The following is a 26,001-nucleotide window of genomic DNA, read 5'->3' as shown; positions in this document are numbered from 1 at the left end:
GTCGGTTGTTACTTCTCCTTTTTCATTTCTAATTCTGTTGATTTGCATCTTCTACCTTTTTTTCTTGATGAGTCTGGCTAATGGTTCATCAATTTTGTTAATCTTCTCAAAGAACCAGCTTTTAGCTTTATTAATTTTTGCTATTGCTTCCTTCCTTTCTTTTTCATTTATTTCTGCTCTGATCTTAATGATTTTCTTCCTTCTGCTCACTTTGGGGTTTCTTTGTTCTTGTTTCTCTAGTTGTTTTAGGTTTAAGATTAGGTTGTTTATTTGATAATTTTCTTGTTTCTTAAGGTAGGACTGTATTGCTATAAACATTCCTCTTAGAACTGCTTTTGCTGTGTCCCATAGGTTTTGGGTTGTTGTGTTTTCATTGTCATTTGTTTATAGATATTTTTTGATTTCCTCTTTGATTTTTTTAGTGATTTCTTGGTTGGTTAATGGTGAATTGTTTAGCCTCCATGTGTTTGTATTTTTTGCAGTTTTTTTTCCTGTAATTGATATCTAGTCTCATGGTGTTGTGGTCTGAGAAGATGCTTGATATGATTTCAATTTTTTTGAATTTGCAGAGGTTTGATTTGTGACCCAAGATATGATCTTTCCTGGAAAATGTTCCGTGTGCATTTGAGAAGAAAGTGTATTCTGTCGTTTTTGGATGGAATGTCCTATAAATATCCATTAAGTCGTGATGGTCTAATGTGTCATTTAAAGCTTGTGTGTCTTTATTTTCTGTTTGAATGATCTGTCCATTGATGTAAGTGGGGTGTTCGAGTCTCCCACTCTTATTGTGTTACTGTCGATGTCCCCTTTTATAGCTGTTAGCATTTGCCTTATGCATTGAGATGCTCCTATGTTGGGGGCATAGATATTTACCATTGTGATATGTTCTTCTTGAATGGATCCCTTGATCATTATGGAGTGTCCTTCCTTGTCTCTTTTAATAGTCTTTACTTAAAAGTCTAATTTGTCTGATATGAGTATTGCTACCCCACCTTTCTTTTGACTTCCCTTTGCATGGAATATCTTTTTCCATCCCTTTACTTTCAGTCTATATGTATCCCTTGGTCTGAAGTGGGTTTCTTGTAGGCAGTATATAGAAGGGTCTTGTTTTTGTATCCATTCAGCCAGTCTGTGTCTTTTGGTTGGAGCATTTCATCCATTTACATTTAAGGTGATTATTGACATGTATGTTCCAATTTCCATTTTCTTAATTGTTTTGGGTTTGTATTTGTAGGTATTTTCCTTTTATTATGTGTCCTACTTTGAGAAGTTCCTTTAGCAGTTGTTGTAAGGCTGGTTTGGTGGTGCTGAATTCTCTTAACTTTTGCTTGTCTGGAAAGCTTTGGATTTCTCCATCAAATCTGAATGAGATTCTTGCTGGGTAGAGTATTCTTGGCTGCAGGTTTCTGTCTTTCAGGACTTTCAGTATATCCTGCCATTCCCTTCTGGCCTGCAGAGGTTCTGTAGAAAGGTCAGCTGTTATCCTTATGGGTTTTCCCTTATATGTTGTTTGTTGCTTTTCTCTTGCTACTTTTAATATTTTTTCTTTGTGTTTAATTGTCGTTAGTTTGATTACTATGTGCCTTGGTGTATTTCTCCTTGGGTTTATTCTGTATGGGACTCTCTGTGCTTCTTGGACTTGGTTAATTATTTCCTTTCCCATGTTGGGGAAGTTTTCCACCATAACATCTTCAAATATTTTCTCAGACCCTTTCTTGTTTTCTTCTTCTTCTGAGATGCCTATAATTTGAATGTTGGTATGCTTAATGGTATCACTGAGGTCTCTGAGACTGTTTTCTATTCTCTTTATTCTTTTTTATTTTTCCTGCTCTGTGGCCGTTATTTCCCCCATTCAGTCTTCCAAGTCACTTATTCGTTCTTCTGCCTCAGTCATTCTGCTGGTTATAGCATCTAGAGTATTTTTAATTTCCGTTATTTTGTTATCCATTGCTGTTTGTTTTTCTGAGTTCTTATGAACTGTTTCTTGTACTTTATTTTGTTGTCGAGAGTTTGTATCATTTTTACTATCATTACTCTGAATTCTTTTTCAGGCATTTTTCCTATTTCCTCCTCATTTATTTGGTCTTGTGGGTTTTTTTCCTGCTCCTTTGCCTGCATGGTGTTTCTTTGTTTCCTCATGGTTGTCCAAACTTTTGGGGTTGCTTGTCCTGGCGATAGAGGTGTTTATAGAAGACAGTCCAAGCCTCAGACTAATGTCCGAGTGTTGGGTTAAAGAAATACTAAGTCTAGGAAACACATACATGTATAAGACACACAATTACTGAATCCTTTAGGACATAAGGCTCTGGAAAGACCTGACAGAAGAACCCCAGTATGCTACCAGATATTCAAAGAGAAACCCAACAGAAATTGACAACCGAAACAGAACAAAACAGAAACAAAAGCAAAAACAAAGAAACAAACAAATAACACCTTGCACATACAAACACGAATCCAGGGAGATTTTGTAAGCTAGGATCAAATATAGAAAAGAGCTGGAGTACCACCAGAGAGAATGGAGATTCTCAGAATGAAATTAGACAGTTGTACTAAGAACTAAGATAAAGACAAAAACCTAATATTAAATACCAAGGCGGTGCGTCATCTGGAGAATAGAGCAAGGAGTCTGAGCAGATCGATAGTGTTGCTTATAAGTATGTTAAGATAAAATAAACTACAAATGGATGGAAGACAGGGGAACAGAAGAGCATAGTGTGATTGGAAATATGCAAATAAAAAGAAAGGAATAGAAATGTATAAAAGATAGGGATGAAAGGAATGTATGAGAAATATATTGTCCTTACTACCCAAAACTTAGCTAGAAATAGCAGTATATAAAAGGGCAAAAAAATAAAAATAGAATAAAAAATAGCATTAAAAATTATGTTATAAAAGTTGTAGATCCCTTAGGACTAAGACCATAATTAATAAAGGAAAAAAGAAAAAAAAATCCAGAACTGATCCAGAATGGACCAGTTCAATAGGATTGATACTAACATTTCTGTTTCCTTAGAGTCTCAGCTGTAAGTGTCCTTCTACTCGCCTTGGGTTTTTTTGCATTATTCTGTGACCAGCAGAGCTTCCTTTATTGTTCATCTGTAAGCGTCAGTGTGTGGGGAGGAAGAGGGTACAACAGTGGCTCCTTCCCCTGGGAGTGAGTGAGCAGTGGCGCACTGGTGTTTCAGTCGGGCTTGGAGGTTCCTGTTGCAGAGGGACGCTGGTGGCTCGGGTGTAAACAGAAAGTCTCAGAGTTGGGCCTCTCTCAGGTTTTTTTTTTTTCTTTTTTTTCCGGCAGTCTCCCTGCTGCTGGCTTTCCAAGGGGTTTTAATCTAGCCCCGCCCTAGGGCCTGAGGGTACTTGTTATCCCTGAGCTCCTTAGGTGGCCCACAGGGCGTCTCTCCACTGCCCCCTGCAGGCACTGAAAGAGAGAGAGATGCTATGCCCGAGGCTCCTCCCCCCTGCCCGTGAGGCTGCACCATCCAGCCACCATCATGGCTGGGCAGCTCAGTGGCAGGCACTCCTCGCCGCGGACCTCTTCCCTCCTGTCCTCTCAGTCCGTCACCTTACTGGCAACAATTTTTCTCACCCTGAACCAGCTCTCCAGTTCCCACGCTCCCGCTGCCGGATCCTCTGTTCAGTTGTGGATCGAAGTCTTGGTCCGGGAACGCTGAGCTGCGGTGCAGACCCTCCGTATGTTTCTCACTCCCTCCTGTCTGCCACAGCTCCACCGCTTCACCCTCTTTGAGCCATCGTAGATGTCTCCCTACCAGTTATGTCGGGATCCTTGAGGTCCTTTCTGGTGTCTGAGGCCGTCTGCTGGTGTTCAGTTGGTTGTCTGTGGGAATTATTGCGTCCTTCGGTGCATTCCCAATGCATCTGTGGAGAGGGATGCATTCCACGTCCCTCTACTTCGCCGCCATCTTTTTCCTCCTATCTCCTATTAAATAGGTTGTCTTATCATTGTGTTGATTGTTTCCTCTGATGTACAGAAACATTTTAGTTTGATATAACCGCACTTGTTTGTTTTTGCTTTTGTTGTATGTGCTTTGGCCTCAAATCCAAAAGATCATGCCAAGACCAGGTAAGGAGTTTTCCTTTGTTCCCTTCTAGGATTTTTATGTTTTCAAGTCTTATATTTAAATCATTAATCCATTTTAGATTAATTTTTGTGAATGGTCTGAGATAAAGTTCCAATTTTATTCTTTTGCATGTGGATATCCAGTTTTTCCAGCAACATTTATTGAAAGATATTATTATTTTCTCATTGTGTATTCATGGCAACTTTGTTGACAATTAGTTGAATCTATATGCATGACTTTATCTGTGGGCTCTTAATTCTGTTCCATTGGTCTCTGCATCTGTTTTTATGCCAGTATCATGCAGTTTAGATTACCATAGCTTTATAGTTTAATTTGAAATAAGGGAGTGTGATGCTTCCTGGTTTCTTTTTCTTGCTCAAGATTGTTTACCTATTTGGGATTATCTGTGTTTACAAATGAACTTTAGGATTGTTTTTCCTATTTCTGTAAAAAATGCCATTGGAATTTTTTTTATTAATTAATTTCTTTATTGCCTGCATTGGATCTTCATTGCTTTGTGTGTGTGCACTTTCTCTAGTTGCGGCAAGTGCGTGCTACTCTTTGTTGCTGTGCACGGGCTTATTGCAGTTGCTTCTCTTGTTGTGGAGCATGGGCTCTAGGCGCACAGGCTTCAATAGTTGTGGTGCATGGGCTTTGCTGCTCCATGGCATGTGGGGTCTTTCTGGACCAGGGATCAAACCTGTGTCCCCTGAATTGGCAGGCAGATCCTTAACTACTGTGCCACCAGGGAAGTCCCACCACTGGACTCTTGATAGGGATTGCATTGAATTTATAGATGGCTTTGGACAATTTGGACATTTTAACAAAATGAATTCTTCCAATCCATAAGCATGATATGGATTTATTTGTATTTTTCAACTTTTTCCATCATTATTTTATAGCTTTACTTGTACAGATCTTTCATCTCTTTGGTTAAATTTATTCTTAACTATTTTATTCTTTTTTTTATGGTACTGTAAATGCATTTGCTTTCTTAATTTCTTTACTGGATAGCTTGTTTTTAGGGTATAAAAACATAACTTTTTTTTTTTATCCTGCAACCTTACAGAATGAATTTATTCTAAAATTTTTTGATGGAATCTTTAGGATTTTCTATATATAAGATTATGTCATCTGCAAACAGAAAATTAACTTCCTCCTTTCTGATTTGTATGCCTTTTATTTCATTTTCTTGTCTAATTGTTCTAGCTAAGATTCCCAGTACTATGTTGAATGGAGGTGGTGAGAGTGGGCATCCTTGTCTTGTTCCTGATATTGGAGGAAAATCTTTCAAACTTTCACCATTGAGTATGATGTTAGCTGTGGGCTTGTCATATATGGTCTTTATTATGTTGAGGTAAATTTGTTCTATACCTAATTTATTGAGAATTTTTATCATGAAAGGGTGTTGGAATTTGTCAGTTTTTTTCTGTATCTCTTGACATGATTATATGATTTTTTAAATATTTAATTAAAAAATACAGTGTATCACATTTATTGATTTATGTATGTTGAACCATCCTTGTATCCCAGGTATAAATCCCACTTGGCTGTGGTGAGTAATCCTTTTATTATGCTGTTGAATTTAGTTTCACAGTATTTTGTTAAGGATTTTATATCTATGTTCTTTGGGGATATTAGCCTAATTTCTCTTCTTGTAATGTCCTTGTCTGGCTTTGGTATCATGGTGATGCTGTCTATATAAAATAAGTTTCGCAGCATACTATCCTCTTCAACTTTTTTGGAAGAATGTGAGAAGAATAGGTATAAACCCTTCTTTAAATGTTTGGTAGAGTTCACCAGTGAAGCCATCTAGCCCTGGACTTTTATTTATTTGGAGATTTTTTTTTTATTACTGGTTCAAAATCCTTAGTTGTTATTGATCTGTTCATATTTTTTATTTCTTCATGTTTCAGTCTCAGTAGGTTGTATATTTGTAGGAATATCCACTTCTTCTAGGTTATCTGATTTATTAATTGTTCACAGGAGTTTCTTATGATCCTTCATATTTCTGTGGTATCACATGTAACATTGCTTTTCAAAGTTTATTTACTTGAGTCTTCTCTCTTCTTCTGGTTAGTCTAGCTAAAGGTCTGTCAATTTTTTTTATCTTTTCAAAAAAATGGATCTTTGTTTCTCTGATCTTTTCTGCTGTTTTTCTAACTTTATTTCATTTATTTCTGCTCTATTTGTTATTTCCTTCCTTCTGTTAACTTTGGGCTTAGTTTCTTCTTTTTCTAGTTCTTTGAGATGAAAACTTACATTGTTTATTTGAGATATTTCTTTTTCTCAATGTAAGCATTAATTGTTATAAACTTCTCTCTTAGAACTACTTTTGCTGCATCACATAAGTTTTGGTATACTGTGATTCCATTTTCATTTTGCCATTTCATTTCTCTCTTGATTTCTTCTTGACCCATCAGTTTTTCAGGGGAGTGTTGTTTTATTTCCACATATATGTGAGTTTTCCAGTTTCCTTGTGTTATGGACTTCTAGTTTCATACAATTATATTAGAAAATATCCTTGATATAATTCAACTTTGTTAAATTTTAAGAATTGGTTTTTGGCCTAACATATGCTCTATCCTGGAGAATGTTCCATATGTGCTTGAAAAGTATGTGTATTCTACTGCTGTTTTGTAGAACATTCTGTGTATATCTGTTGGTTTCATTTGGTCTATAGTATTAGTCATAATTGTTTTTTCCTCATTACTTCTCTGTCTAGATGATCTACCAATTGATAAAATTGGGATATTTAAGTCCTCTGTTCTTATTTTACTCTCTGTATTCCTCCCTTCAGTTTTGTTAATATATGCTTTATATATTTAGATGCTCCAAGGTTAGGTGCATATATATTTGCAAATGTCTTATCCTCTTGATGAATTTACCCTTTTAGGATTACATAATGATCTACTTTGTCTCCACTTACAGTTTTTGACTTAAAGTCTACTTTGTCTGATATATTGTAGCTACCCTTGATCTCTTTTGACTTCTATTTGCATGGAATATCTTTTTTCCATCTCTTCACTTTCCGCTTATATGTATCCTTAAATCTGAAGTGATTCTCTTATAGGCAGCATGTAAGTGTGTCTTGTTTGTTTTTGTTTGTTTTTTATCCATTCAACTACTCTGTCTTTTGGTTGGAGAATTTAACCTATTAACATTTGAAGTAATAATTGATAGGTAAGGATGTACTATACCAGTTTTTTAATTGTTTTCTGGCTGTTCTGTAGTTCCTTTGTTCCTCCTAAGTGTTTTCCTTTGTGGTTTGATTTTCTGTAGTAGTGTACTTTTATTTCCTTTCTTTATCTTTTGTGTATCTGCTAGAGGTTTTTCTTTGTGGTTTCCATGGAGCTTACATAAAACATCTTATATTTATAACATTCTATTTGAAGCTGGCAAGAAGTTAACTTCCACTGCATACATAAACACTATCATATTGCTTCCTCCCCAACATTTTATGCATCTAATTTCACAATGTACATTTTTATAGTGTATCCATTAAAACTATTTTACTCAGTTATTTTTAATACTTTATTTTTTAATCTTTATACCAGAGTTAAAAAGTGATTTACACACCACCATTACAGTATGACAGTATTTTGAATTGTTCTATGTGTTAACCATTACCAATGCATCTTTTTGTTTTTTACTTTCATAAGTTTTCACATTAATAATTAGCATCTTTTCATTTCATCTTCAACATTTCTTGTAAGGCAGTTCTCCTAGGGATGAAATTCAGGTTTTGTTTGGCAGGAAACTCTCTCTCCTTTATTCCTTAAGGATGGCTTTCCTGGGTAAAACAACCTGGGCTGATATTTTTTTCTACAAGCATTTTAATAGATCATTCTAATCTGTCCTGGCCTGCAAGGTCTCTTCTGAGAAGTCCACTGATAGCCCTATGCAGGTTCCCCTGTGGGTGACCAGACTCCTTTTCTCTTTCTGCTTTCAAAACTTCTCGTCTTTGACTTTTGAAAGTATGATTATAGTATGTCCTGGTGAAGTCCTCTTTTGGTTGAAACTGGGGACTTTTGAGCTTCATGTGCCTGGATAACCATATCTTTCCTCAAATTTGGGAAATTTTTAGCCATTATTTATTTAAATAAGTTTTCTGCCTCTTTCTCTCTTTTTTTACTTTTATTCCCATAATGCATACTTTCTCATGCTTGATGGTGTCCCACAGGTCCCATAAGCTGTCTTCACCCTTTCATTCTTTTTTCTATTTGTTCCTCGAACTGGGTAATTTCAAATCACCTATCCTTGAGTTTCAGGCTCTTTCTTCTACTTGATCAAATCTATTGTTGATGCTCTCTATATTATTTTTCATTTAATTCATTGTATTTTTCAGGTCAACATTTTCATTCTTTTTTTTTATGATTTATGTATGTTTAACTTCTTGTTTTGTTCCTGATTTTGTTGAATTGTCTATCTGTGTTCTCTTGTAATTTGACAAGTTCCTTAAAATAACTATTTTGATTTTTTAAATAGATTTCCATTTCTTTGCACTTGCTTACTGGAATACTGTGCTCCTTTGGTGGTGTTATTTTTCCTTGAGTGTTTGCATTTCTTATATTACTGCAAGGATGTGTTCACATTTGCTGGAGCAATCACTTCTTCCAGACTTTATGGACTGGTTTTAGTGGGGAAAGAGCATCACCTGTTGGTGGGTACAAGGCTGCCAGCTGGGTGGGATGAAGCAATTCTGACACCAGGTGCAGTCTCTGTACAGCTCTGTCAGCTGCCATTAGCATCAGCAAAAACTGAAGAGGACCTTGGTGGCCAAGGCTGTGGGTGTCTGAAGAAGAAGTGTGGGCTGCTGAGGTCTTCAGTAGGTCCTCCTGATACCATTTTTTACCATGGTGGAAGTCATGGATGAGGGTATCCCTTGAGGCCCTCAGTCCAGCTTGTGGGCACACTTGCAGTGGTTGTGTCTATGAAGTTTGAGGCAAGGGTCCCTATGGAGAAGCCATGGAGCCAGAGTCTGGAATGGAGGCATGTGTGAAGCCACTGGAATGGCTCAGGGGTCTAGGGCAGTGGTGGTGCTAGTGCCTGGGACACACACACCCTCACTGCAGTGTTGGTAATGGTGTGCAAGGTGCATGCACTTGCAGAGCAGATATGGACTTGTGGTCTGGATATCAGGCATGTGTGGCACATGGATAAGCCTGCTACAGTAGAGGCTTTGGTGTCCCACGTTTGAGCACTTGTGAAGCAGTGCTGGATTCTAATGGACCTGGATTCTAGTAGGCAGGTGCACCCACTGCAGCAGTGCTCTGGTTTTTGTGCTATGGGCACTTGCAGAGTGGCCGTGGATACAGGATCTAGAGCACATGTTCATGGAGTGATAGGGTGTCCAGTGTCTGGGGCACAGGATACCGTGCAGTGTCAGTGGCTTTGATGTCTGAGTTGCTGGTGCAGGTGGAGTGGCCATGGAGCCAGTTTCTGGAGCATGGGCATGCATGCAGTCTGGTGGCAGGTGCTGGAGTCTGGTGGTAGATGCACAGGGAGTGGCCGTAGGTCTAGTGTTGAGGGCAAGCACAGGGTTGGCGGGGCGGGATGGGGCGGGGTGGGTGGCAGCCCTGGTACTGGGGAAGCACAACAGCAGTTTCTTCTTGTAGAGAAGTCTCAGCAGTGTCCTACTCTCTGGGGAGTCGGTAGCAATGTTGGCTGTTGGTTATTTCATTGGCAAAAGCTGCCAGTAACCTCTGTAGAGCAGGCTGATGGGGTCCACACTAACAAACACTATGGGGTCCTCTGCCATTAAAGTTGTGGAAATTCATGGCTGTCATTGGAGCTGTTGAGATCCACACAGCAGGCCACTGGGGACTCCATTGGCATCTGCTGCAGGGCTGATACTGATAGCCTGTGCCCTGTATCTTTGCTCTTAGTCCTCTTCAGATGTCTCTGTCATGCTGATCTCCCCAGCAATCCTTTCTGTGTGGTTATTCTCCATGTTTTGCTCTACTGTGTTCCTGCAGGTTCTTAATTAGACATTTGAGCCCTCCCAGGGATATTTTCATTTATGTATAGCTGTCTGTTGTTTTTTTTTGGGGGGGAGGGGGATAGAGGCTGGTATCTGCTACTCTGCCATCTTTCTGACATCATTCAGTACATCTTTTTGTTATTTGTGTCTTGTAACAGTTTTTGGCCTAAAGCCTCTTCGTGTGATATTAGTATATCTACCCTTCCTCTCTTTTGATTAATATTTGCTTGGAATAACTTTTTCCATCTTTTCACTTTCAACCTATTTATATCTTTGGTTCTAAAGTGAGTCATTTGTAGACAGCATAAAAACAGATGATAATGTTTAGCCATTATGCCAATGTCTGCCTTTTAATTGGATAGTTTCATCAATTTATATTTAAAATAATTACTCATAAGGAAAAACTTCTGCCATTTTCTATTTATTTTCTATATATCCTATATCTCATGTTCCTCAATTTTATTGGAGTACAGTTGATTTACAATGTTGTGTTAGTTTCAGGTGTACAGCAAAATGATTCAGTTATACATATATTTATTCTTTTTAGATTCTTTTCTCATATAGGTTATCACAGAATATTGAGTAGAGTCCCCTGTGCTATACAGTAGGTCCTTATTGGTTATCTATCTTATATATAGTAGTGTGTGTATACTCATCCCAAGTTCCTGATTTAGCCCTCCCCACCATGTTTCCCCTTTGGTAACCATGTTTGTTTTTGACATCTGTGAGTCTGTTTCTGTTTACAAATAAATTCATTTGCATCATTTTAAAAATTAGATTCCACATATGAGAGATATCATATGATATTTGTCTTTCTCTGTGTTTAATTTTATTTTGTGTGTGTACAATTTTGATTCCATAAATGGGAAAATTAAAACCAATATTTTTCCTAATGTTTGGAGGCTGTTGAAATTTCTTCCATTATTTTTTCCTACTTTGGAAACTAATCTCACAGTAGTCACATATTATAAATGACCGATATGATTAGAAAGTTTTTATGTACCCTCCCAAATATTGCACGAAACACTTTCATTCAATGGAACACAATTTGAAAATGATCAATTTAACTATTGTAATTTTTCTAGTTGACTCCTAGAGTCTCATTGAGTTCTAAATTATTAGTTTCATACAATTGAACTCGATGAATCCTCAGAATCCAATTGGTTTCTTGTTTCTCCCAATCTATCACCAATGCAGGTAGTGGTTTCCTAGTCTTAAAGATATCCATGGCTTGTGATTTCACAAACTCTTTCAATAGACTATCTTATTCTTAATTTACATTTATCACCACAAGTCCTTTATAAAGATTACTCTGAACCTCTCTTTTGTAATGGAAGGTTACTTGCTCCTCTTTTTGCTCTTTTCTTGCCTTATTGAAATTTCTACTTTCCTCTGTTTTCAGCCTTTATGAAGTAGCCAGTAATCTTACCTTCTGGTTTGGCTGTTGTGGGAGTGTAAAAATAGACTTCCAGTAGGTCCAGGTAAAGAATACAAAGATGGCATGGTAGAATATGAGGTAGATAACTGAAATTTAAGAAAAAAACCAGTGTTTATGTTATACTTTCATCCATTTCTAAGAGTTCAGAAAGATGTAAAGCTCAATGACAAATCTCTATTTTGTTTTCCTATTACCAAGTATTTCCTAGTATTATTATGAAAGGTTAATTCTTACCTTTTCCCATGCAGTGACAGAAACAATTTATAATGCCAAATTTGGAACCAGAGACTTTCTGGAAGTTGCATATTTTAAAGTTCCCATGTGATTCTGGGAGTAAAGAGGAAATGTCCCTTATGACAATGTGGGGGAAGATACTGTTGCCAATTGTCATTCTCTCTGCCACTGTGGGTACTGATAGATAACAATGATAGTATTTGCACAGTGCTACAGAGTTTACAATGTGCTTTCATAATACTATGCAATTTTATTTTTTCAACAAGTTTGTGAGATAGGTAATAGGATAAAGATAGTTGATTAATTATTAAGGGTAGTTGATTATCCAAAGTCACACAGCTAATATATAATGTAGCCAGGTCTTAAACACAGGACTTCTGACTTGAAATCACATGATATTTTTTTTCAGTAGCCCCAAAGACTACACACTTCTTTTTTAAGATTTTTTTTGACATGGACCATTTTTAAAGTCTTTATTGAATTTGTTATAATATTGCTTCTGTTTTATGCTTTGGTTTTTTGGCCCTGAGGCATATGGGATCTTAGTTCCACGACCAGGGATCAAACACACACCCCCTGCTTCGGAAGGTGAAGTCTTAACCACTGGACGGCCAGGGAAGTCCCCAAGAATACACACTTTTGAAATGTGAGTTGTACCTTTAAGATATTTTGACTCCCCACCACTTTTCTTTTTATACTCTTTGCCTCCTACATAGCTCTTCTGATATGGGAAATTTCAGTATTCTCCAAAGAGGTCATTATAAGGCTGAAGGTCATTTTACTGTTTCATTGTGAGTCCTTGAATGGTAAGGTCTTATTACTTCAATCCATCAGGAAGACTGAAGGGAATGATGTGACTCAGGACCAAGGTAATAGGGCTGAGTCTCTCACATATATGTGAGGGGATCAAAAAAACCTGGCCCAGTGCTTCCAGCTCTGTGGTACAAGACCTTTACAATATGCTTGTTTTGCGTAATTATGAAATCTCATTTTCAAATTCAAGCAATAGAAAGTAAATGTCTACAACACACATATATCTAACCTCCTCCCTCTTCCCCCTAAGTCATAATACCTATTTTGTGTCTGATGTGTATCATTTCAAATACTCTATTTCATATGTTTATATACACATATAAACACAATACACATATAGAATTTTTGTTATATTAAAGTTGTTTTCATGGTATTTTTGAAAGAGAATACATTCACAATGTTCAAAACAGTACAGTGAAAAGTTTCCCAGAGAGTTAAGATGGCAGTGAAGTAGGACATGGAGTTCATCTCTCTCCATGGATGTTTCAATAATACATCTATAGATGCAACAATTCTCACAGAAAACTGGCTGAACACTAGCAGAAAACCTTGGACAACAGAAAAAAAAACTATAAAGATCCCTGCATAACTGGGTAGGATGAAAAAAAAAAGGAAGGAGGAGGAGAGGAAAAGGGACGGGACCTGCACCTGGGGGAGCTGAAGCAGAGGAGAATCCCAAATTCGGATTAACTCCCTATCTGATGGGGAAACTCCCTCTCCGACGGGGAATTCAATTGGGACAGAAGGGAGGCATTTGGGGCTGTCAGAAGAGGGTGATGTGGTTGATCTGTGGCAGATTGGACACAGTGACAAATATATAGATGGTCCAAACCATGGCCCTGCATGCACTGGACTGAGACATGTGTTCACAGGTGTGCAAGGGGGCTGGGAGCTGAAGCATGGGGACCAGAGAACAGGCCCAGGGTAAGAACTGCTGTTGGCTGCAGGGTGATGGACTGAGGGGACAAGAGGGAAGAAATTTGCAGCAGGAAATGCCTACCAGGGAAAATGGGGCTGCCATGCAAGCAGGGCGATACTGCTGAATCACACACAGGGAGAGGAGCCACTATTGTAGCCTCCTTCTCCTGACATGCTGGCACCTGCAGACAAACAATGAAGAAAGCCCTCTCCAGGGCTGGCTGTTGTGTGCTGGTCACAATGTGATACAAAAAGACCCCTGAAGGCTGGCCTTCATGCACCTTATGCCAGGCGTCAGAAAAGGCCCTCACTAGGGCCATAACTCTCACCAGCTTCCCTGTGCATTTGGCAATACTGGGGCTACTGTGACCCAAGCAGTCATACCACCTATGCACCCTGTCCTCACTGAGGCAGACCCAAGAGCTCTAAGGCAGCCTCAGGACCAGACTCCTGTGGGTGGACCACACACAGAGGTGGGGATAAATACACAGCAGAACCCCAGGGACAGGGGGATTAAGCAAGAGGCTTGAAAATCCTCCCATCAGCTATGCAAGCTGCAGATTAAATCCTCAAAGTCAGTTAGGTAGACCCTGTGTCTTTGGACTATCTGAGTAGGCAATGAATGTTCCCACAAATGAAAAAGGTCTAACTCTGGAAGCTGTGGACTTTGGGGTTAAGCAAACGCAGGAATTAGGCCAGTTCAGAGTCTAACTGGACCCCACAGGGCCCACAGATTCCAACCTAGAGGCAGAGGAGGGCGGGCCACTTGAGGAGGCGAAGGTAGCCTGTGGCTCAAGGTGTGTACAAGGACAATTACAGCTGAGACCCCAAGAAAACATAATTATTATTATCGATTATATTGTTTTGATCCATTCTGTTGTTGATTTTGGCTTTTATATTTTGTCTGTTGTTGTTTTAGTATTTTTTCTTTTTCTTAATTTAGACGTATGGGATCTTTGTGTTTTATAAAATATTTTTTATTTTTTTAATTTTAATATTTTAACATTACTATTTCTAGTTGCTTTTTTTGTTGTACTATGTTCTTTTCCCTTATCTTTTTTCTTCTTTTTCTTCAATACATTTTTTATCTTTTAAAATTAAAAATTTTTTTCCTTTTATATTTCCATTTATAATTTGCTTTTCTGTTACTCTGTGTCTTATCCCTTTTATTTTATTTTATCTTATTTTATTTTTAATCATTTTTATCGGTTTGTTCTGTTTTCTTGCTTTATTCTTCAGTTGACACACTGCTTTGGTTTTTAAGGTTTTATGTTTTTCTTAGATCTAATTTTAATTGTTTGAATTCATTTCGGGGTTCTTTAGTTTATCTGGTTGTTCTCTTGCTCTTTGTTATATTTGGGCCCGTTTTTACTTCTTTTACATGAGTGTGTGTTTCCTTGTTTCTATGATTTTGTTTTCACCATTTCTCTGGGGTTTTGTTTGTCTTTTTTTTTTTCTCCTTTTTTCTTTTTCTTTTCTTTTCCTTTTTTATTTTTTTATATTTCTATTTCTATGTCGCTCTACTGTTATTGTCTTCCTTCTGCTTTCTTTTTTTAAAATAATCTTTGTTGCTTTGTTTTTTTGTTTTTTTTGCAACACTCTTTAGTTGCCACTCTGCTCTGGATTTGTTTTTTGTGTTCTGTGTTTTTGTTGGTTTTCTTTTGAATGTCTGATTTTGTTCTTGGGTTCTCTTGTCTGGTTGTTCTAGTGCTTTATGTTTTATTTGAGTCTGTTTTGTGTGTGTGTGTGTGTGTGTGTGTGTGTGTGTGTGTGTGTGTGTGCATGTACCAGTTTTCTTGTTTCAGTGTTTGATTGTTTGATTTAAATTTTTACCATTAGTCTGGGGCTTGGATAGTCTCTTTTTTTTTAAATCCCCATTATTGCCAGGACGAGTGACCTGCAGGGTCTTGATTCCTCGACCAGAACTCAGGCCTGAGGCTTTGGGGTGGGAGCACTGAGTCCAGGATGCTGGACCACTAGAAAATCCCAGGCCACAGGGAAAATTACTCATTGAGAGCTCTCATGGAGGTCTCTATCAGAGTCTAAGACCCAGCTCCTCCCAACTACATGCAGATCCCAGCATTGGCTGCCTCACACCAAATAACAAACAAGACAGGAACACAAACCCACCCATCAGCACAAAGACTACCTAAAGACATAATAAGCTCATGGACACCACAAAACAAACCACCTGACATGGCACTGCTCATCAGAGGGAAAGACTCAGATTCACACACCAGAACGCAGGCACCAGTCCCTCCCATCAGGAAGCCTATTCAAGACACTGGATCAACTGCACCACAGGGGGCAGAGAACAGAAGCAAGAGGAATTACAACCCAGCAGCCTCAGAAAAGGAGACCTCAAATACTGTAAATTAGACAAAATGGGAAAACAGAGAAACATCCTACAGGCAAAGGTGCATGATAAAAACCAACAAGACCAAATAAATGTAGAAGAAACAGGCAAACTGCCTGAAAAAGAATTCAGATTAATGATAGTAAACATGATCCAAAATTCCAGAAAGAGAATAGAAAAAATACAAGAAACATTTATCAAGGACAAAGAAGAACTAAAGAGCAAACAAACAGTAATGAAAAACACAATAACTGAAATTAAAAACACTGCAGATGGAATCAACAGCAGAATAACTGAGGCAGAAGAACGAGTATATGAGCTGGAAGATATATGATGCAAATAACTGCCACTGATCAGAACTAAGAAAAAAATAAATAAAAAAAGGTGGAGACAGTCTCAGAGACCCTCAGGGACACCATTAAGTGCACTAACAGTCAAACAATAGGTGTCCTAGAAGAAGAAGAAAAACAGAAAGGGTCTGAGAAAATATTTAAAGAGATTATAGTCAAAAACTTCCCAACATGGGAAAGGAAATAGTCAATCAAGCCCAAGAAGCACGGAGAGTCCATGCAGAATAAACCCAAGGATAAACATTCTGAGACACATATTAATCAAAATAACAAAGATTAAACACACACAAAAATATTAAAAGCAGCAAGAGAAAAGCAACAAATAACATATAAGGGAATACCCATAAGCTAACAGCTGATCTTTCTGCAGAAAATCTGCAAGCCAGAAGGGAGTGTCAGGATATATTTCAAGTGATGAAAGAGAATAACCTACAGCCAAGAATACTCTACCTAGCAGGGGTCTCATTCAGATTTGATGGGGAAATCAAAAGCTTTGCAGACAAGCAAAAGTTAAGAGATTTCAGCACAACCAAACCAGACTTACAACAATTGCTAAAGGAACTTTTCTAGGCAGGAAACACAAGAGAAGGGAAAGACCTACAAAAACAAACCCAAAATAATTAAGAAAATGGCAATAGGAACACACATGCCAATAATTACCTTAAATGTAAATGGATTAAATGCTCCAACCAAAAGACAAAGACTGGCTGAATGGATACAAAAACAAGACCCATATATATGCTGTCTACAAGAAACCCACTTCAGACCTAGGGACAGATACAGACTGAAAGTGAGGGGATAGAAAAAGATATTCCATGCAAATGGAAGTCAAAAGAAAGCTGGAATAGCAATACTCATATCAGACAAATTAGACTTTAAAGTAAAGACTATTACAAGAGACAAGGAAGGACACTACCTAATAATCAAGGGATCAATCCAAGAAGAAGATATAACAATTGTAAATATCTATGCACCCAACATAGGAGAACCTCAATACATAACACAGATGCTAACAACCATAAAAGGGGAAAGTGACAGTAACACAATAATAGTAGGAGACTTTAACACCCCACTTACACCAATGGACAGACCATCCAAACAGAAAAGAAATAAGGAAACACAAGCTTTAAATGACATATTACAACAAATGGATTTAATTGATATTTATAGGACATTCCATCAAAAAATACAGAATACAATTTTTTTCTCGAGTGCACACAGAACATTTTCCAGGATAGATCACATCTTGGGTCACAAATCAAGCTTTGGTAAATTTAAGAAAATTGAAATCTTATCAACCATCATTTCCGACCACAATGCTATGAGACTAGATATCAATGACAGCAAAGAAAGAACTGTAAAAAATATAAATACATGGAGGCTAAGCAATATGCTACTAAACAACCAAGAGATCACAGAAGAAATAAAGAGGAAATCAAAAAATACCTAGAAAAAAATGACAATGAAAACATGAAACAAGAAAAAAATTGAATATAAACCCTAACCTTACACCTAACACAATTAGAGAGAGAAGAACAAAAAAATCTCAAAGTTAGCAGAAGGAAAGAAATCACAAAAATCCGAGCAGAAATAAATGAGAAAGAAATGAAGGAAACAATAGCAAAGACCAATAAAATGAAAAGCTGGTTCTTTGAGAAGACAAACGAAATTGATAAACCATTAGCCAGACTCATCAGGGAAAAAAGGGAGAAGACACAAATCAACAAAATTAGAAATGAAAAAGGAGATGTAACAACTGACACCACAGAAATGCAAAGGATCATAAGAGACTACTACAAGTAATTATGTGCCAATAAAATGGACAACCTGGAAGAAATGCACAAATTCTTAGAAAAGTACAACCTTCCAAGACTGAACTAGGAAGAAATAGCAAATACGAACAGACTAATCACAAGCACTGAAATTGAAACTGTGATTAAAAAATCTCCCAAGAAACAAAAGCCCAGGGCCACATGGCTTCACAAGCGAATTCTATCTAACGTTCAGAGAAGAGCTAACACCTATCCTTCTCAAACTCTTCCAAAATAAGAGCAAAAGGAGGAACACTCCCAAACTCATTCTACAAGGCCACCATCACCCTCATACCAAAACCAGACAAAGATGTCACAAAAAAAGAAAATTACAGGCCAATATCACTGATGAACATAGATGCAAAAAACCTCAACAAAATACTAGCCAACAGAATCCAACAGCACATTAAAAAGATCAAACACCACGGTCAACTGGGATTTACCCCAGGAATACAAGGATTCTTCAATATACGTAAATCCATCAATGTGATACACCATGTTAACAAATTGAAGAATAAAAACCATATGATAATCTCAATAGATGCAGAAAAAGCTTTTGACAAAATTCAACATCCCTTTATGAAAAAAACGCTCCAGAAAGGGGGAAAGAGGGAAACTACCTCAACATAATAAAAGCTATATATGATAAACCCACAGCCAACATCATACTCAGTGGTGAAAACCAAAATGTTTCCTCTCAGAACCAGATCAAGACAAGGGTGCCTAATCTCACCACTATTATTCAACATAGTTTTGGAAGTTTTAGCCACAGCAATCAGAGATGAAAATGAAATAAATGGAATCCAAATTGGAAAAGAAGAAGTAAAATTGTCACTCTTTGCAGATGACATGATATTATACACAGAAAATCCTACAGATGCTACTAGAAAGCTACTAGAGCTAATCAATGAATTTACTAAAATAGCAGGATACAAAATTAAGGCACAGAAATCTGTATTCCTATATAGTAACAACAGAAAATTAGAAAGAGAAATTAAGGAACCACTCCCATTTACCACTGCAACAAAAAGAATAAAATACCTAGGAATAAACCTACCTAAGGAGGCAAAAGATCTGGATACAGAAAACTATAAGACAGTGATGAAAGAAATCAAAGACAATACAAACAGATGGAGAGATATACCATGTTATTGGATTGGAAGAATCAACATTGTGAAAATGACTATCCTACCCAAAGCAATCTACAGATTCAATGCAATCCCTAACAAATTACCAAAGACATTTTTCACAGAACTAGAACAAGAAATTTTAATTTGTATAGAAATGCAAAAGATCCCAAATAGACAAAGCAATCTTGAGAAGGAAAAACAGCGCTGGAGGAACCAGACTCCCTGACTTCAGAATATACTACAAGGCTACAGTGATCAAGACAGTATGGTACCGGCAGAAAGACAGAAATATAGATTAATAGAACAGGACAGAGAGCCCAGAGATAAACCCATGCACATATGGTCTCCTTATCTTTGAGAAATGAGGCAAGAATATACAATGGAGAAAAGACAGCTTCTTCAATAAGTGGTGCTGGGAAAACTGGACAGCTACATGTAAAAGAATGAAATTAGAACACATGCTAACACCATATACAAAAATAAACTCAAAATGGATTACAGGTCTAAATGTAAGTCCAGACATTATTAAACTCTTAGAGGAAAACATAGGTAGAATACTCTCTGACATAAATCACTGCAATAGCCTTGTTGACCCACCTCCTAGAACAATGGAAACAAAAACAAAAATAAAGAGATAAGACCTAATGAAACAAAAGCTTTTCCACAGCAAAAGAAACCATAAACAAGACAAAAAGACAACCCTCAGAATGGAAGAAAATATTTGCCTACAAAGCAACTGACAAAGGATTAATCTCCAAAATATACAAGCAGCTCATGAAGCTCAATATCAAAAACAAACAACCTAAACCAAAAATGGATGGAAGACCTAAACAGACATTTCTCCATAGAAGACATACAGATGGACAACAAACACATGATAAGATGCTCAACATCACTAATCAACAGAGAAATGCAAATCAAAACCATGATGAGGTATTACCTCACAGTGCTCAGAATGGCCATCATCAAAAAATCTAGAAATAACAAATGTTGGAGAGGGTATGGAGAAAAGGGTACCCTCCTGCACTGTTGATGGGAATATAACTTGATACAGCCACTACGGAGAACAGTATGGAGGTTCCTTTAAAAACTACAAATAGAACTACCATATGACCCAGCAATCCCCCTACTGGGTATATATCCTGAGAAAACCATAATTCAAAAATATACAAGTACCACAATGTTCATTGCAGCACTATTTACAACAGCCAGGGCATGGACTCAAACTAAATGCCCATGAACAGATGAATAGATAAAGAAGATGTGGCACAATGGAATATTAGTCAGTCATAAAAAGGAATGAAATTAAGTTATTTGTGGTGAGGTGGATGGACCTAGAGTCTGTCATACAGAGTGAAGTAAGCCAGAAAGAGAAAAACAAATACAGTATGCTAAGTCATATATATGGAATCTAAGAAAATGGTACTGATGAACCCAGTGACAGGGCAAGAATAAAGATGCAGGTGCAGATGCAGAGAATGGACTGCAGGACTCGGGGTTGGAGGGGTGGCGAAGGGGAAGCTGGGACGATGTGAGAGAGTAGCATAGACATATATACACTACCAAATGTAAAACAGATAGCTAGTGGGAAGTTGCTGTGTAACAAAGGGAGATCAATTCGATGATGGGTGATGCCTTAGAGGGCCAGGACAGGGAGAGCAGGATGGAGTTGCAGGAGGCAGGGGATATGGGGATACATGTATAAATACAGCTGATTCACTTTGGTGTACCTTGAAAGCTGATACAATAGTGTAAAGCAATTATATTCTAATAAAGAGCTTAAAAAACTGGTACAAGAGTGTAAAGCAATTATATTCCAATAAACAGCTTAAAAAAAGATGTAGATATAGAGAACTGACTTGAGGGCACGGGGTGGGGGGTGAAGGGGAAGCTTGGTCAAAGTGAGAGAGTAGCGTTGACATATATCCACTATGAAATGTAAAATAGATAGCTAGTGGGAAGCTGCTTCACAGTACAGGGAGATCAACTCGATGTTTGATGTTGACCTAGAGGGAGGGATTATGGCATATATGTATAAATACAGCTGATTCACTTTGTTATACAGTGGAAACTGCACAACATTGTAAAGCAATTATAGTGCAATAAAGATCTGAAGAAAAAATAAAGATACAGTTCACCCTTAAACAATGCGAGTTTGAACTACTCAGGTCCACTTACACACAGATTGTTTTCAATTAATACCTACTACAGTACTACACACACAAAAAAAGAAAACAGAAAAGTCTCCCTTCTATCCCTGTTCCTCAGTCACCCATTTCCCCTTCCTGGAATCAACAAATGTTAGTGTCATGAATTTATTCTGTATCATATCAGATTTTATGCATATAAAAGCACCAAAACAATGTGCTTTTTCACACAAATAGCAGTATTCTATACACACTGTTTTGCATCCTATTTCTTTTTCACTTGCTATGAGCTGGAGCTTATTCCACCTAATATAACTTGGAGAGAGGGAGCTTCTTCATTCTCCTTTTAAAAAGTGGCATGGGATTCCATTGCATGGAGGTACCATAATTTATTTAACCAGATTGTCTCTGAGGGAAACTTAGTTTTTCCCCCTTCTCTTGCTAATACAAATAATGTTGTAATGGATAGCTTTGTATACATGTCATTGGCACATGTACTATAAATATGTATAGGATCAATTCCCTGAAGTGAGATCGCTAGATCCAAACACAGGCCTTTTGATAGATACTGCCAAATTACCATTAAAAAAGTTTTATTTTAAACAGATGATTGAACCTGGTGTACCCCCAAAAAAATAAAATAAAATAAAATAAAATAAAATAAAATATATTTTAAGCATGAAAAAAAAAGTTTTATTTACTTTACATTCTCCTCACCAATAAATGAGAGTAAATCATCCACACCCTAGACCTTGTGAAATGTTATTAGAATTTTTTCCTAGGCAAGACTTCTAAACTGTTTGTTTCTGTGTTACCTTTTGCTATGTTTTTATTTCTTTGATTTTATGAGGTTTATACAGGGAAGATTCCGTGACTATCTAAGTTAGATGGGACATAGAGTAACCCCTGTTCCTTCAGTATGGAATGGGAGTATGGAACTTTTGGCTGCAAAGAAATTAGGATAAAATAATTTTATGTTTACCTTCTCACTGTTCGCTCCAAAGATAATAAGGTTCAGCAATTTGGATCACTTGAATGATGAGAACTAAACTCTTACACTGGGCAGTATTTTAAGGGTATTTACCTTGTTTTAAGTTCCAGTGATTTAGATGGGAAGTGTAGGATTTTAACTTGTTCTAGGTCATAGGACAAATCTATACCTGGTTTAATCATAGAACTGGAAACAGCTGGCTCCCATTCCTGCATTCCATGGTTTCATAGAAGCTATGAATACTTTATAGATGAATGGAAAATGAGGAATCATGAGATTAAATGATTAAGTCAAAGTCATTCAGTAGATTGGTAGAATAGGAACTATAGTATAGATTTCATACAAATCTAGAGTTTGGTGAGAACATAGAGATCATCTAGTTCAACATCCTCATTTTATAGACAGGTAACTGAGGCCTAGAGAGGGTAAGTGACTTGATCAGGGTTACCCAGCAAAGTTATGGAAGCAATGGAACGAGAATCCAGGTTTCCTCACCCCCAGTCCAGAGCTCTTTTCCCTAGAGGAGTGGTTCTCAAATTTTAGTGTGCATCAAAATCACCTTGGGAAGTTATTAGAAAGCAGATTCCCAAACTCTACACCAAAGATTTTGAATCAGTAGTCTGTGATGGAGTCCAGATTCTCCCAGGTGATTCTGAGGCAGATGAATCATGAGAAATAGGGCCTTGGAGGTCATTGGGTTGTTTAGCCTACCATCCTAAGGAGGAAGCTCCTCTCCAAAATCCTTGGCAGGCAATTACCATATCTCTGTAACATTTCAGCCTTCAGTGAGTATTACTGAATTATGGATGGCCCCATGAGTCTTAATTTTATGTTTCTCCCTATATATATAATCTTCCTAAGCTATGGTCCCAAATGTATTGAAGTTCATTCTTTTTCTGTCTTAAAAATGAGCAACATATTTCTCTATAATTAATAATTTTATACTTAGAATAATCATCACTATAAACTGCAAAGACATTGAGTCTTTCTAAGTACGATACTCTAGTGAGATTTCAGATCACTAGAGAAATCAAACAGCTTGTAAACTGTATCCCTGAACTGCCACTACTCATTTACATTGGGATGAAATGGGAAAATATCTTTTTTAAGCAAACAGGCAAAGGAGAGCCCTTTGCTCATCTGGTAGTGATCATAGTCATGGGGCATCTGAAGCCTCTGAAGCTGTTTATCACATGAAAGCCAAAAGCCTTTCAAATGTGTTTTTTTTTCCTTCCATAACGTACAAAGGTTTTCAGGAGGAGAAATCAGCCATAAGGAATATGATCAACTGTCAATGAAAAATCTACCTCAGCATGCAGTTGTTCTGAATTTTGTCACTGTGTTGCAATGTCAATATCCCATTGTGGGAATAGCTTTGGAAATGAAAATGACTACTTGAGCTTTTTTCCTGAAATAATGATTCATAAACTCCTTGATAAAAATTCTGGAATCAAAACTACATGGTGGAAGCAGCATAAAGTTGTTATTAGCAACATCTTTAGCTAGCAGGATGACTTTCTAGGTATTGATCCCAGGGACTAATGGCAAGTGAACGATTTTGTGTGTATGTGTGTGCATGTATATGCATGCATATACATTCTTGTGTGAATAAGAATGAATGCAGCAGACAGACTGCTTTGAATGCAGCAAGATCAGCACCAAAATGGGGAAAATAAGAAAATAATGATGCTATATTATATATATTCAGACATAAAAAAGATAAGGCTGTTACTGTGGCAATTATCTAGCATACCTTTTTTCTTTAAAAAATACTGTTGGAAACTATGTTTAGTTTAAAAAGATGCTATTTTCTGTAATATCTTTTATATCAATTGAAAAGCATTTTAGCTGGTAGAAGGGTGCAGTGGGGAGAGGGGTGTACCTTTCAATTACATACTGTAATTCAAACAGGAATACCAGCTGTAGCTTAGCAATTGAAAGAGTCCTCACCAAAATCCCCATTTTGACTCAAGATAGAAAACCCCAGATTATAATCAGAGGAAAAATTATCAGCTAGATAGTCACTTCTTCCTTTGAATGGGACACCTACTAATGAGGTCTTGACCCTAATATTTGACTTCACTGCTTTACTTTCACTGCCTTAAAAGTTCTAACAAAGAGCTGAACCTTGTCTCTCAGCTATTTGAAGAAATGTTTGGAGAGAATGGGTTTAGAGGCCCATAGGTTGCAATCAAGGAGCTAGGGACAATTCATGATAATATAAGATTGGCTCAAGAGTTGTTTCTATGATTTAGCCACCCCCTAGGAGAATACAAGATTTTCTCAAGAGTTGTTTCTAAGGTTTAGCCAGCTACTCCCAGGAGTCTCTCTGATGGTGAGATTAAATTCTAGAGCCAAAACATGGCATGACATTTTGAAAGAGCATGGTTTTCCTTATTGATACCAACTTCAAAAGTTAGGGTTGCCTCCAAGTATCCTAATTTCCCCTAATTACCCACCAGATATCTACCACTCTTCAATTTATATAAACTTTTATGAGGTTGACTATGTCTTCAGTCTATACCAATTCTGGGGGGTAATGAGTCTCATAAGTTTGCCAACCACTGTGCAAAGGAAGGCTTCATTTTAGTTGCCTTAAACTATTTTTCACTTTCAAAGAGTTTTCTAGTCCTGGGTATTGGAGTTTGGTAAACAACACAGAGCTAACAAAATATATAGCCTTCACATGTTTACAAACTTGGATTACATCCCCTTTCAGTTTTTGTTTTTCCATGCTGAAGAGGCCTCTCCTCTTGGCCTGCTTTGGGCATACCCCCCACACACACACACAACAACAAAAACCTTGTCAGGTTGTGAGAACTAACTGACTTAAATATGGAAGTATCTTACATACTCTTAAGGACTTAACATCAATTTTCTTCCTCTCCCTTCCTTCCCCTTAAATCTTAGTGATCTGTTTTCTGACATACGGTGGTAAAATTTACACAGACTTCAAAGACAGACACACCATGGCTTTGTTCAAAAAGAGGAAAATTGTTTGTTTCCAGTCCTCTTCTTGATAATATCTACTTAACATTTCATTAATTCATTCATCTTGGTGATAAAGAAGTACACAGAGCAACATACCTTGGGGAATTATCTTTGTCTACTTTCCTGCTTTAAAATGGATAGTTGAGGGCTTCCTAGATGGCACAGTGGTTAAGAATCAATCTGCCAATGCAGGGGGCATGTGTTCGATCCCTACTCCAGGAAGATCCCACATGCCGCAGAGCAACTAAGCCCGTGCACCACAACTATTGAACCTGTGCTTTAGAGCCCATGAGCCACAACTATTGAGCCCATTTGCTGCAACTACTGAAGCCCACACGCCTAGAGCCCATGCTCCGCAACAAGAGAAGCCACGGCAATGAGGAGCCCACACACCACAACAAAGAGTAGCCCCCACTCACCGCAACTAAAGAAAGCCCGCGCACAGCAACAAAGACCCAACACAGCCAATAAAATAAATAAATAAATAATAAAATGGATAGTTGAGATACATCACTCTGTATGTATAATTTGGATTAAGTATAGCCCAATGCCCCTATGTTGTCAGGAATATTCACAGAGGACACCAAAGCAGAACAGAGACTCTCTACTGTCTATACGGTGGCTAGGGATTTGTGAGCCAATTTTTCACTGGCTGAGGAAGTGGTAGGGTTTGTCATAATCCCACCTTGGTTCCCTGAGAATCTATTTCCTTCTGTTTATACAACCAATAAGACCTCTACTTTATTAATATGATGTTGAC

At 37.5% G+C, this 26,001-nt stretch overlaps 1 protein-coding gene across 2 annotated transcripts in view; it reads right to left on the bottom strand.

The window, feature by feature from the left end:
• ZDHHC15 (zinc finger DHHC-type palmitoyltransferase 15) overlaps window positions 1–26,001 on the bottom strand; it is a 169,652-nt gene that overhangs the window by 112,710 nt on the left and 30,941 nt on the right. For both annotated transcript variants that reach the window (XM_057717992.1, XM_057717993.1), the window contains one exon: window positions 11,492–11,586. In XM_057717992.1, the coding sequence (XP_057573975.1) occupies window positions 11,492–11,586 (95 nt within the window). The remainder of the gene's footprint in view (window positions 1–11,491; window positions 11,587–26,001) is intronic.

Source organism: Hippopotamus amphibius, chromosome X, assembly GCF_030028045.1.
Source record: "Hippopotamus amphibius kiboko isolate mHipAmp2 chromosome X, mHipAmp2.hap2, whole genome shotgun sequence".
In the NCBI taxonomy this organism is placed as follows: Eukaryota; Metazoa; Chordata; class Mammalia; order Artiodactyla; family Hippopotamidae; genus Hippopotamus; species Hippopotamus amphibius.
The sequence above is the reverse complement of the archived record's forward strand: the minus strand, read 5'-3'. Positions and strand labels throughout refer to the sequence as shown.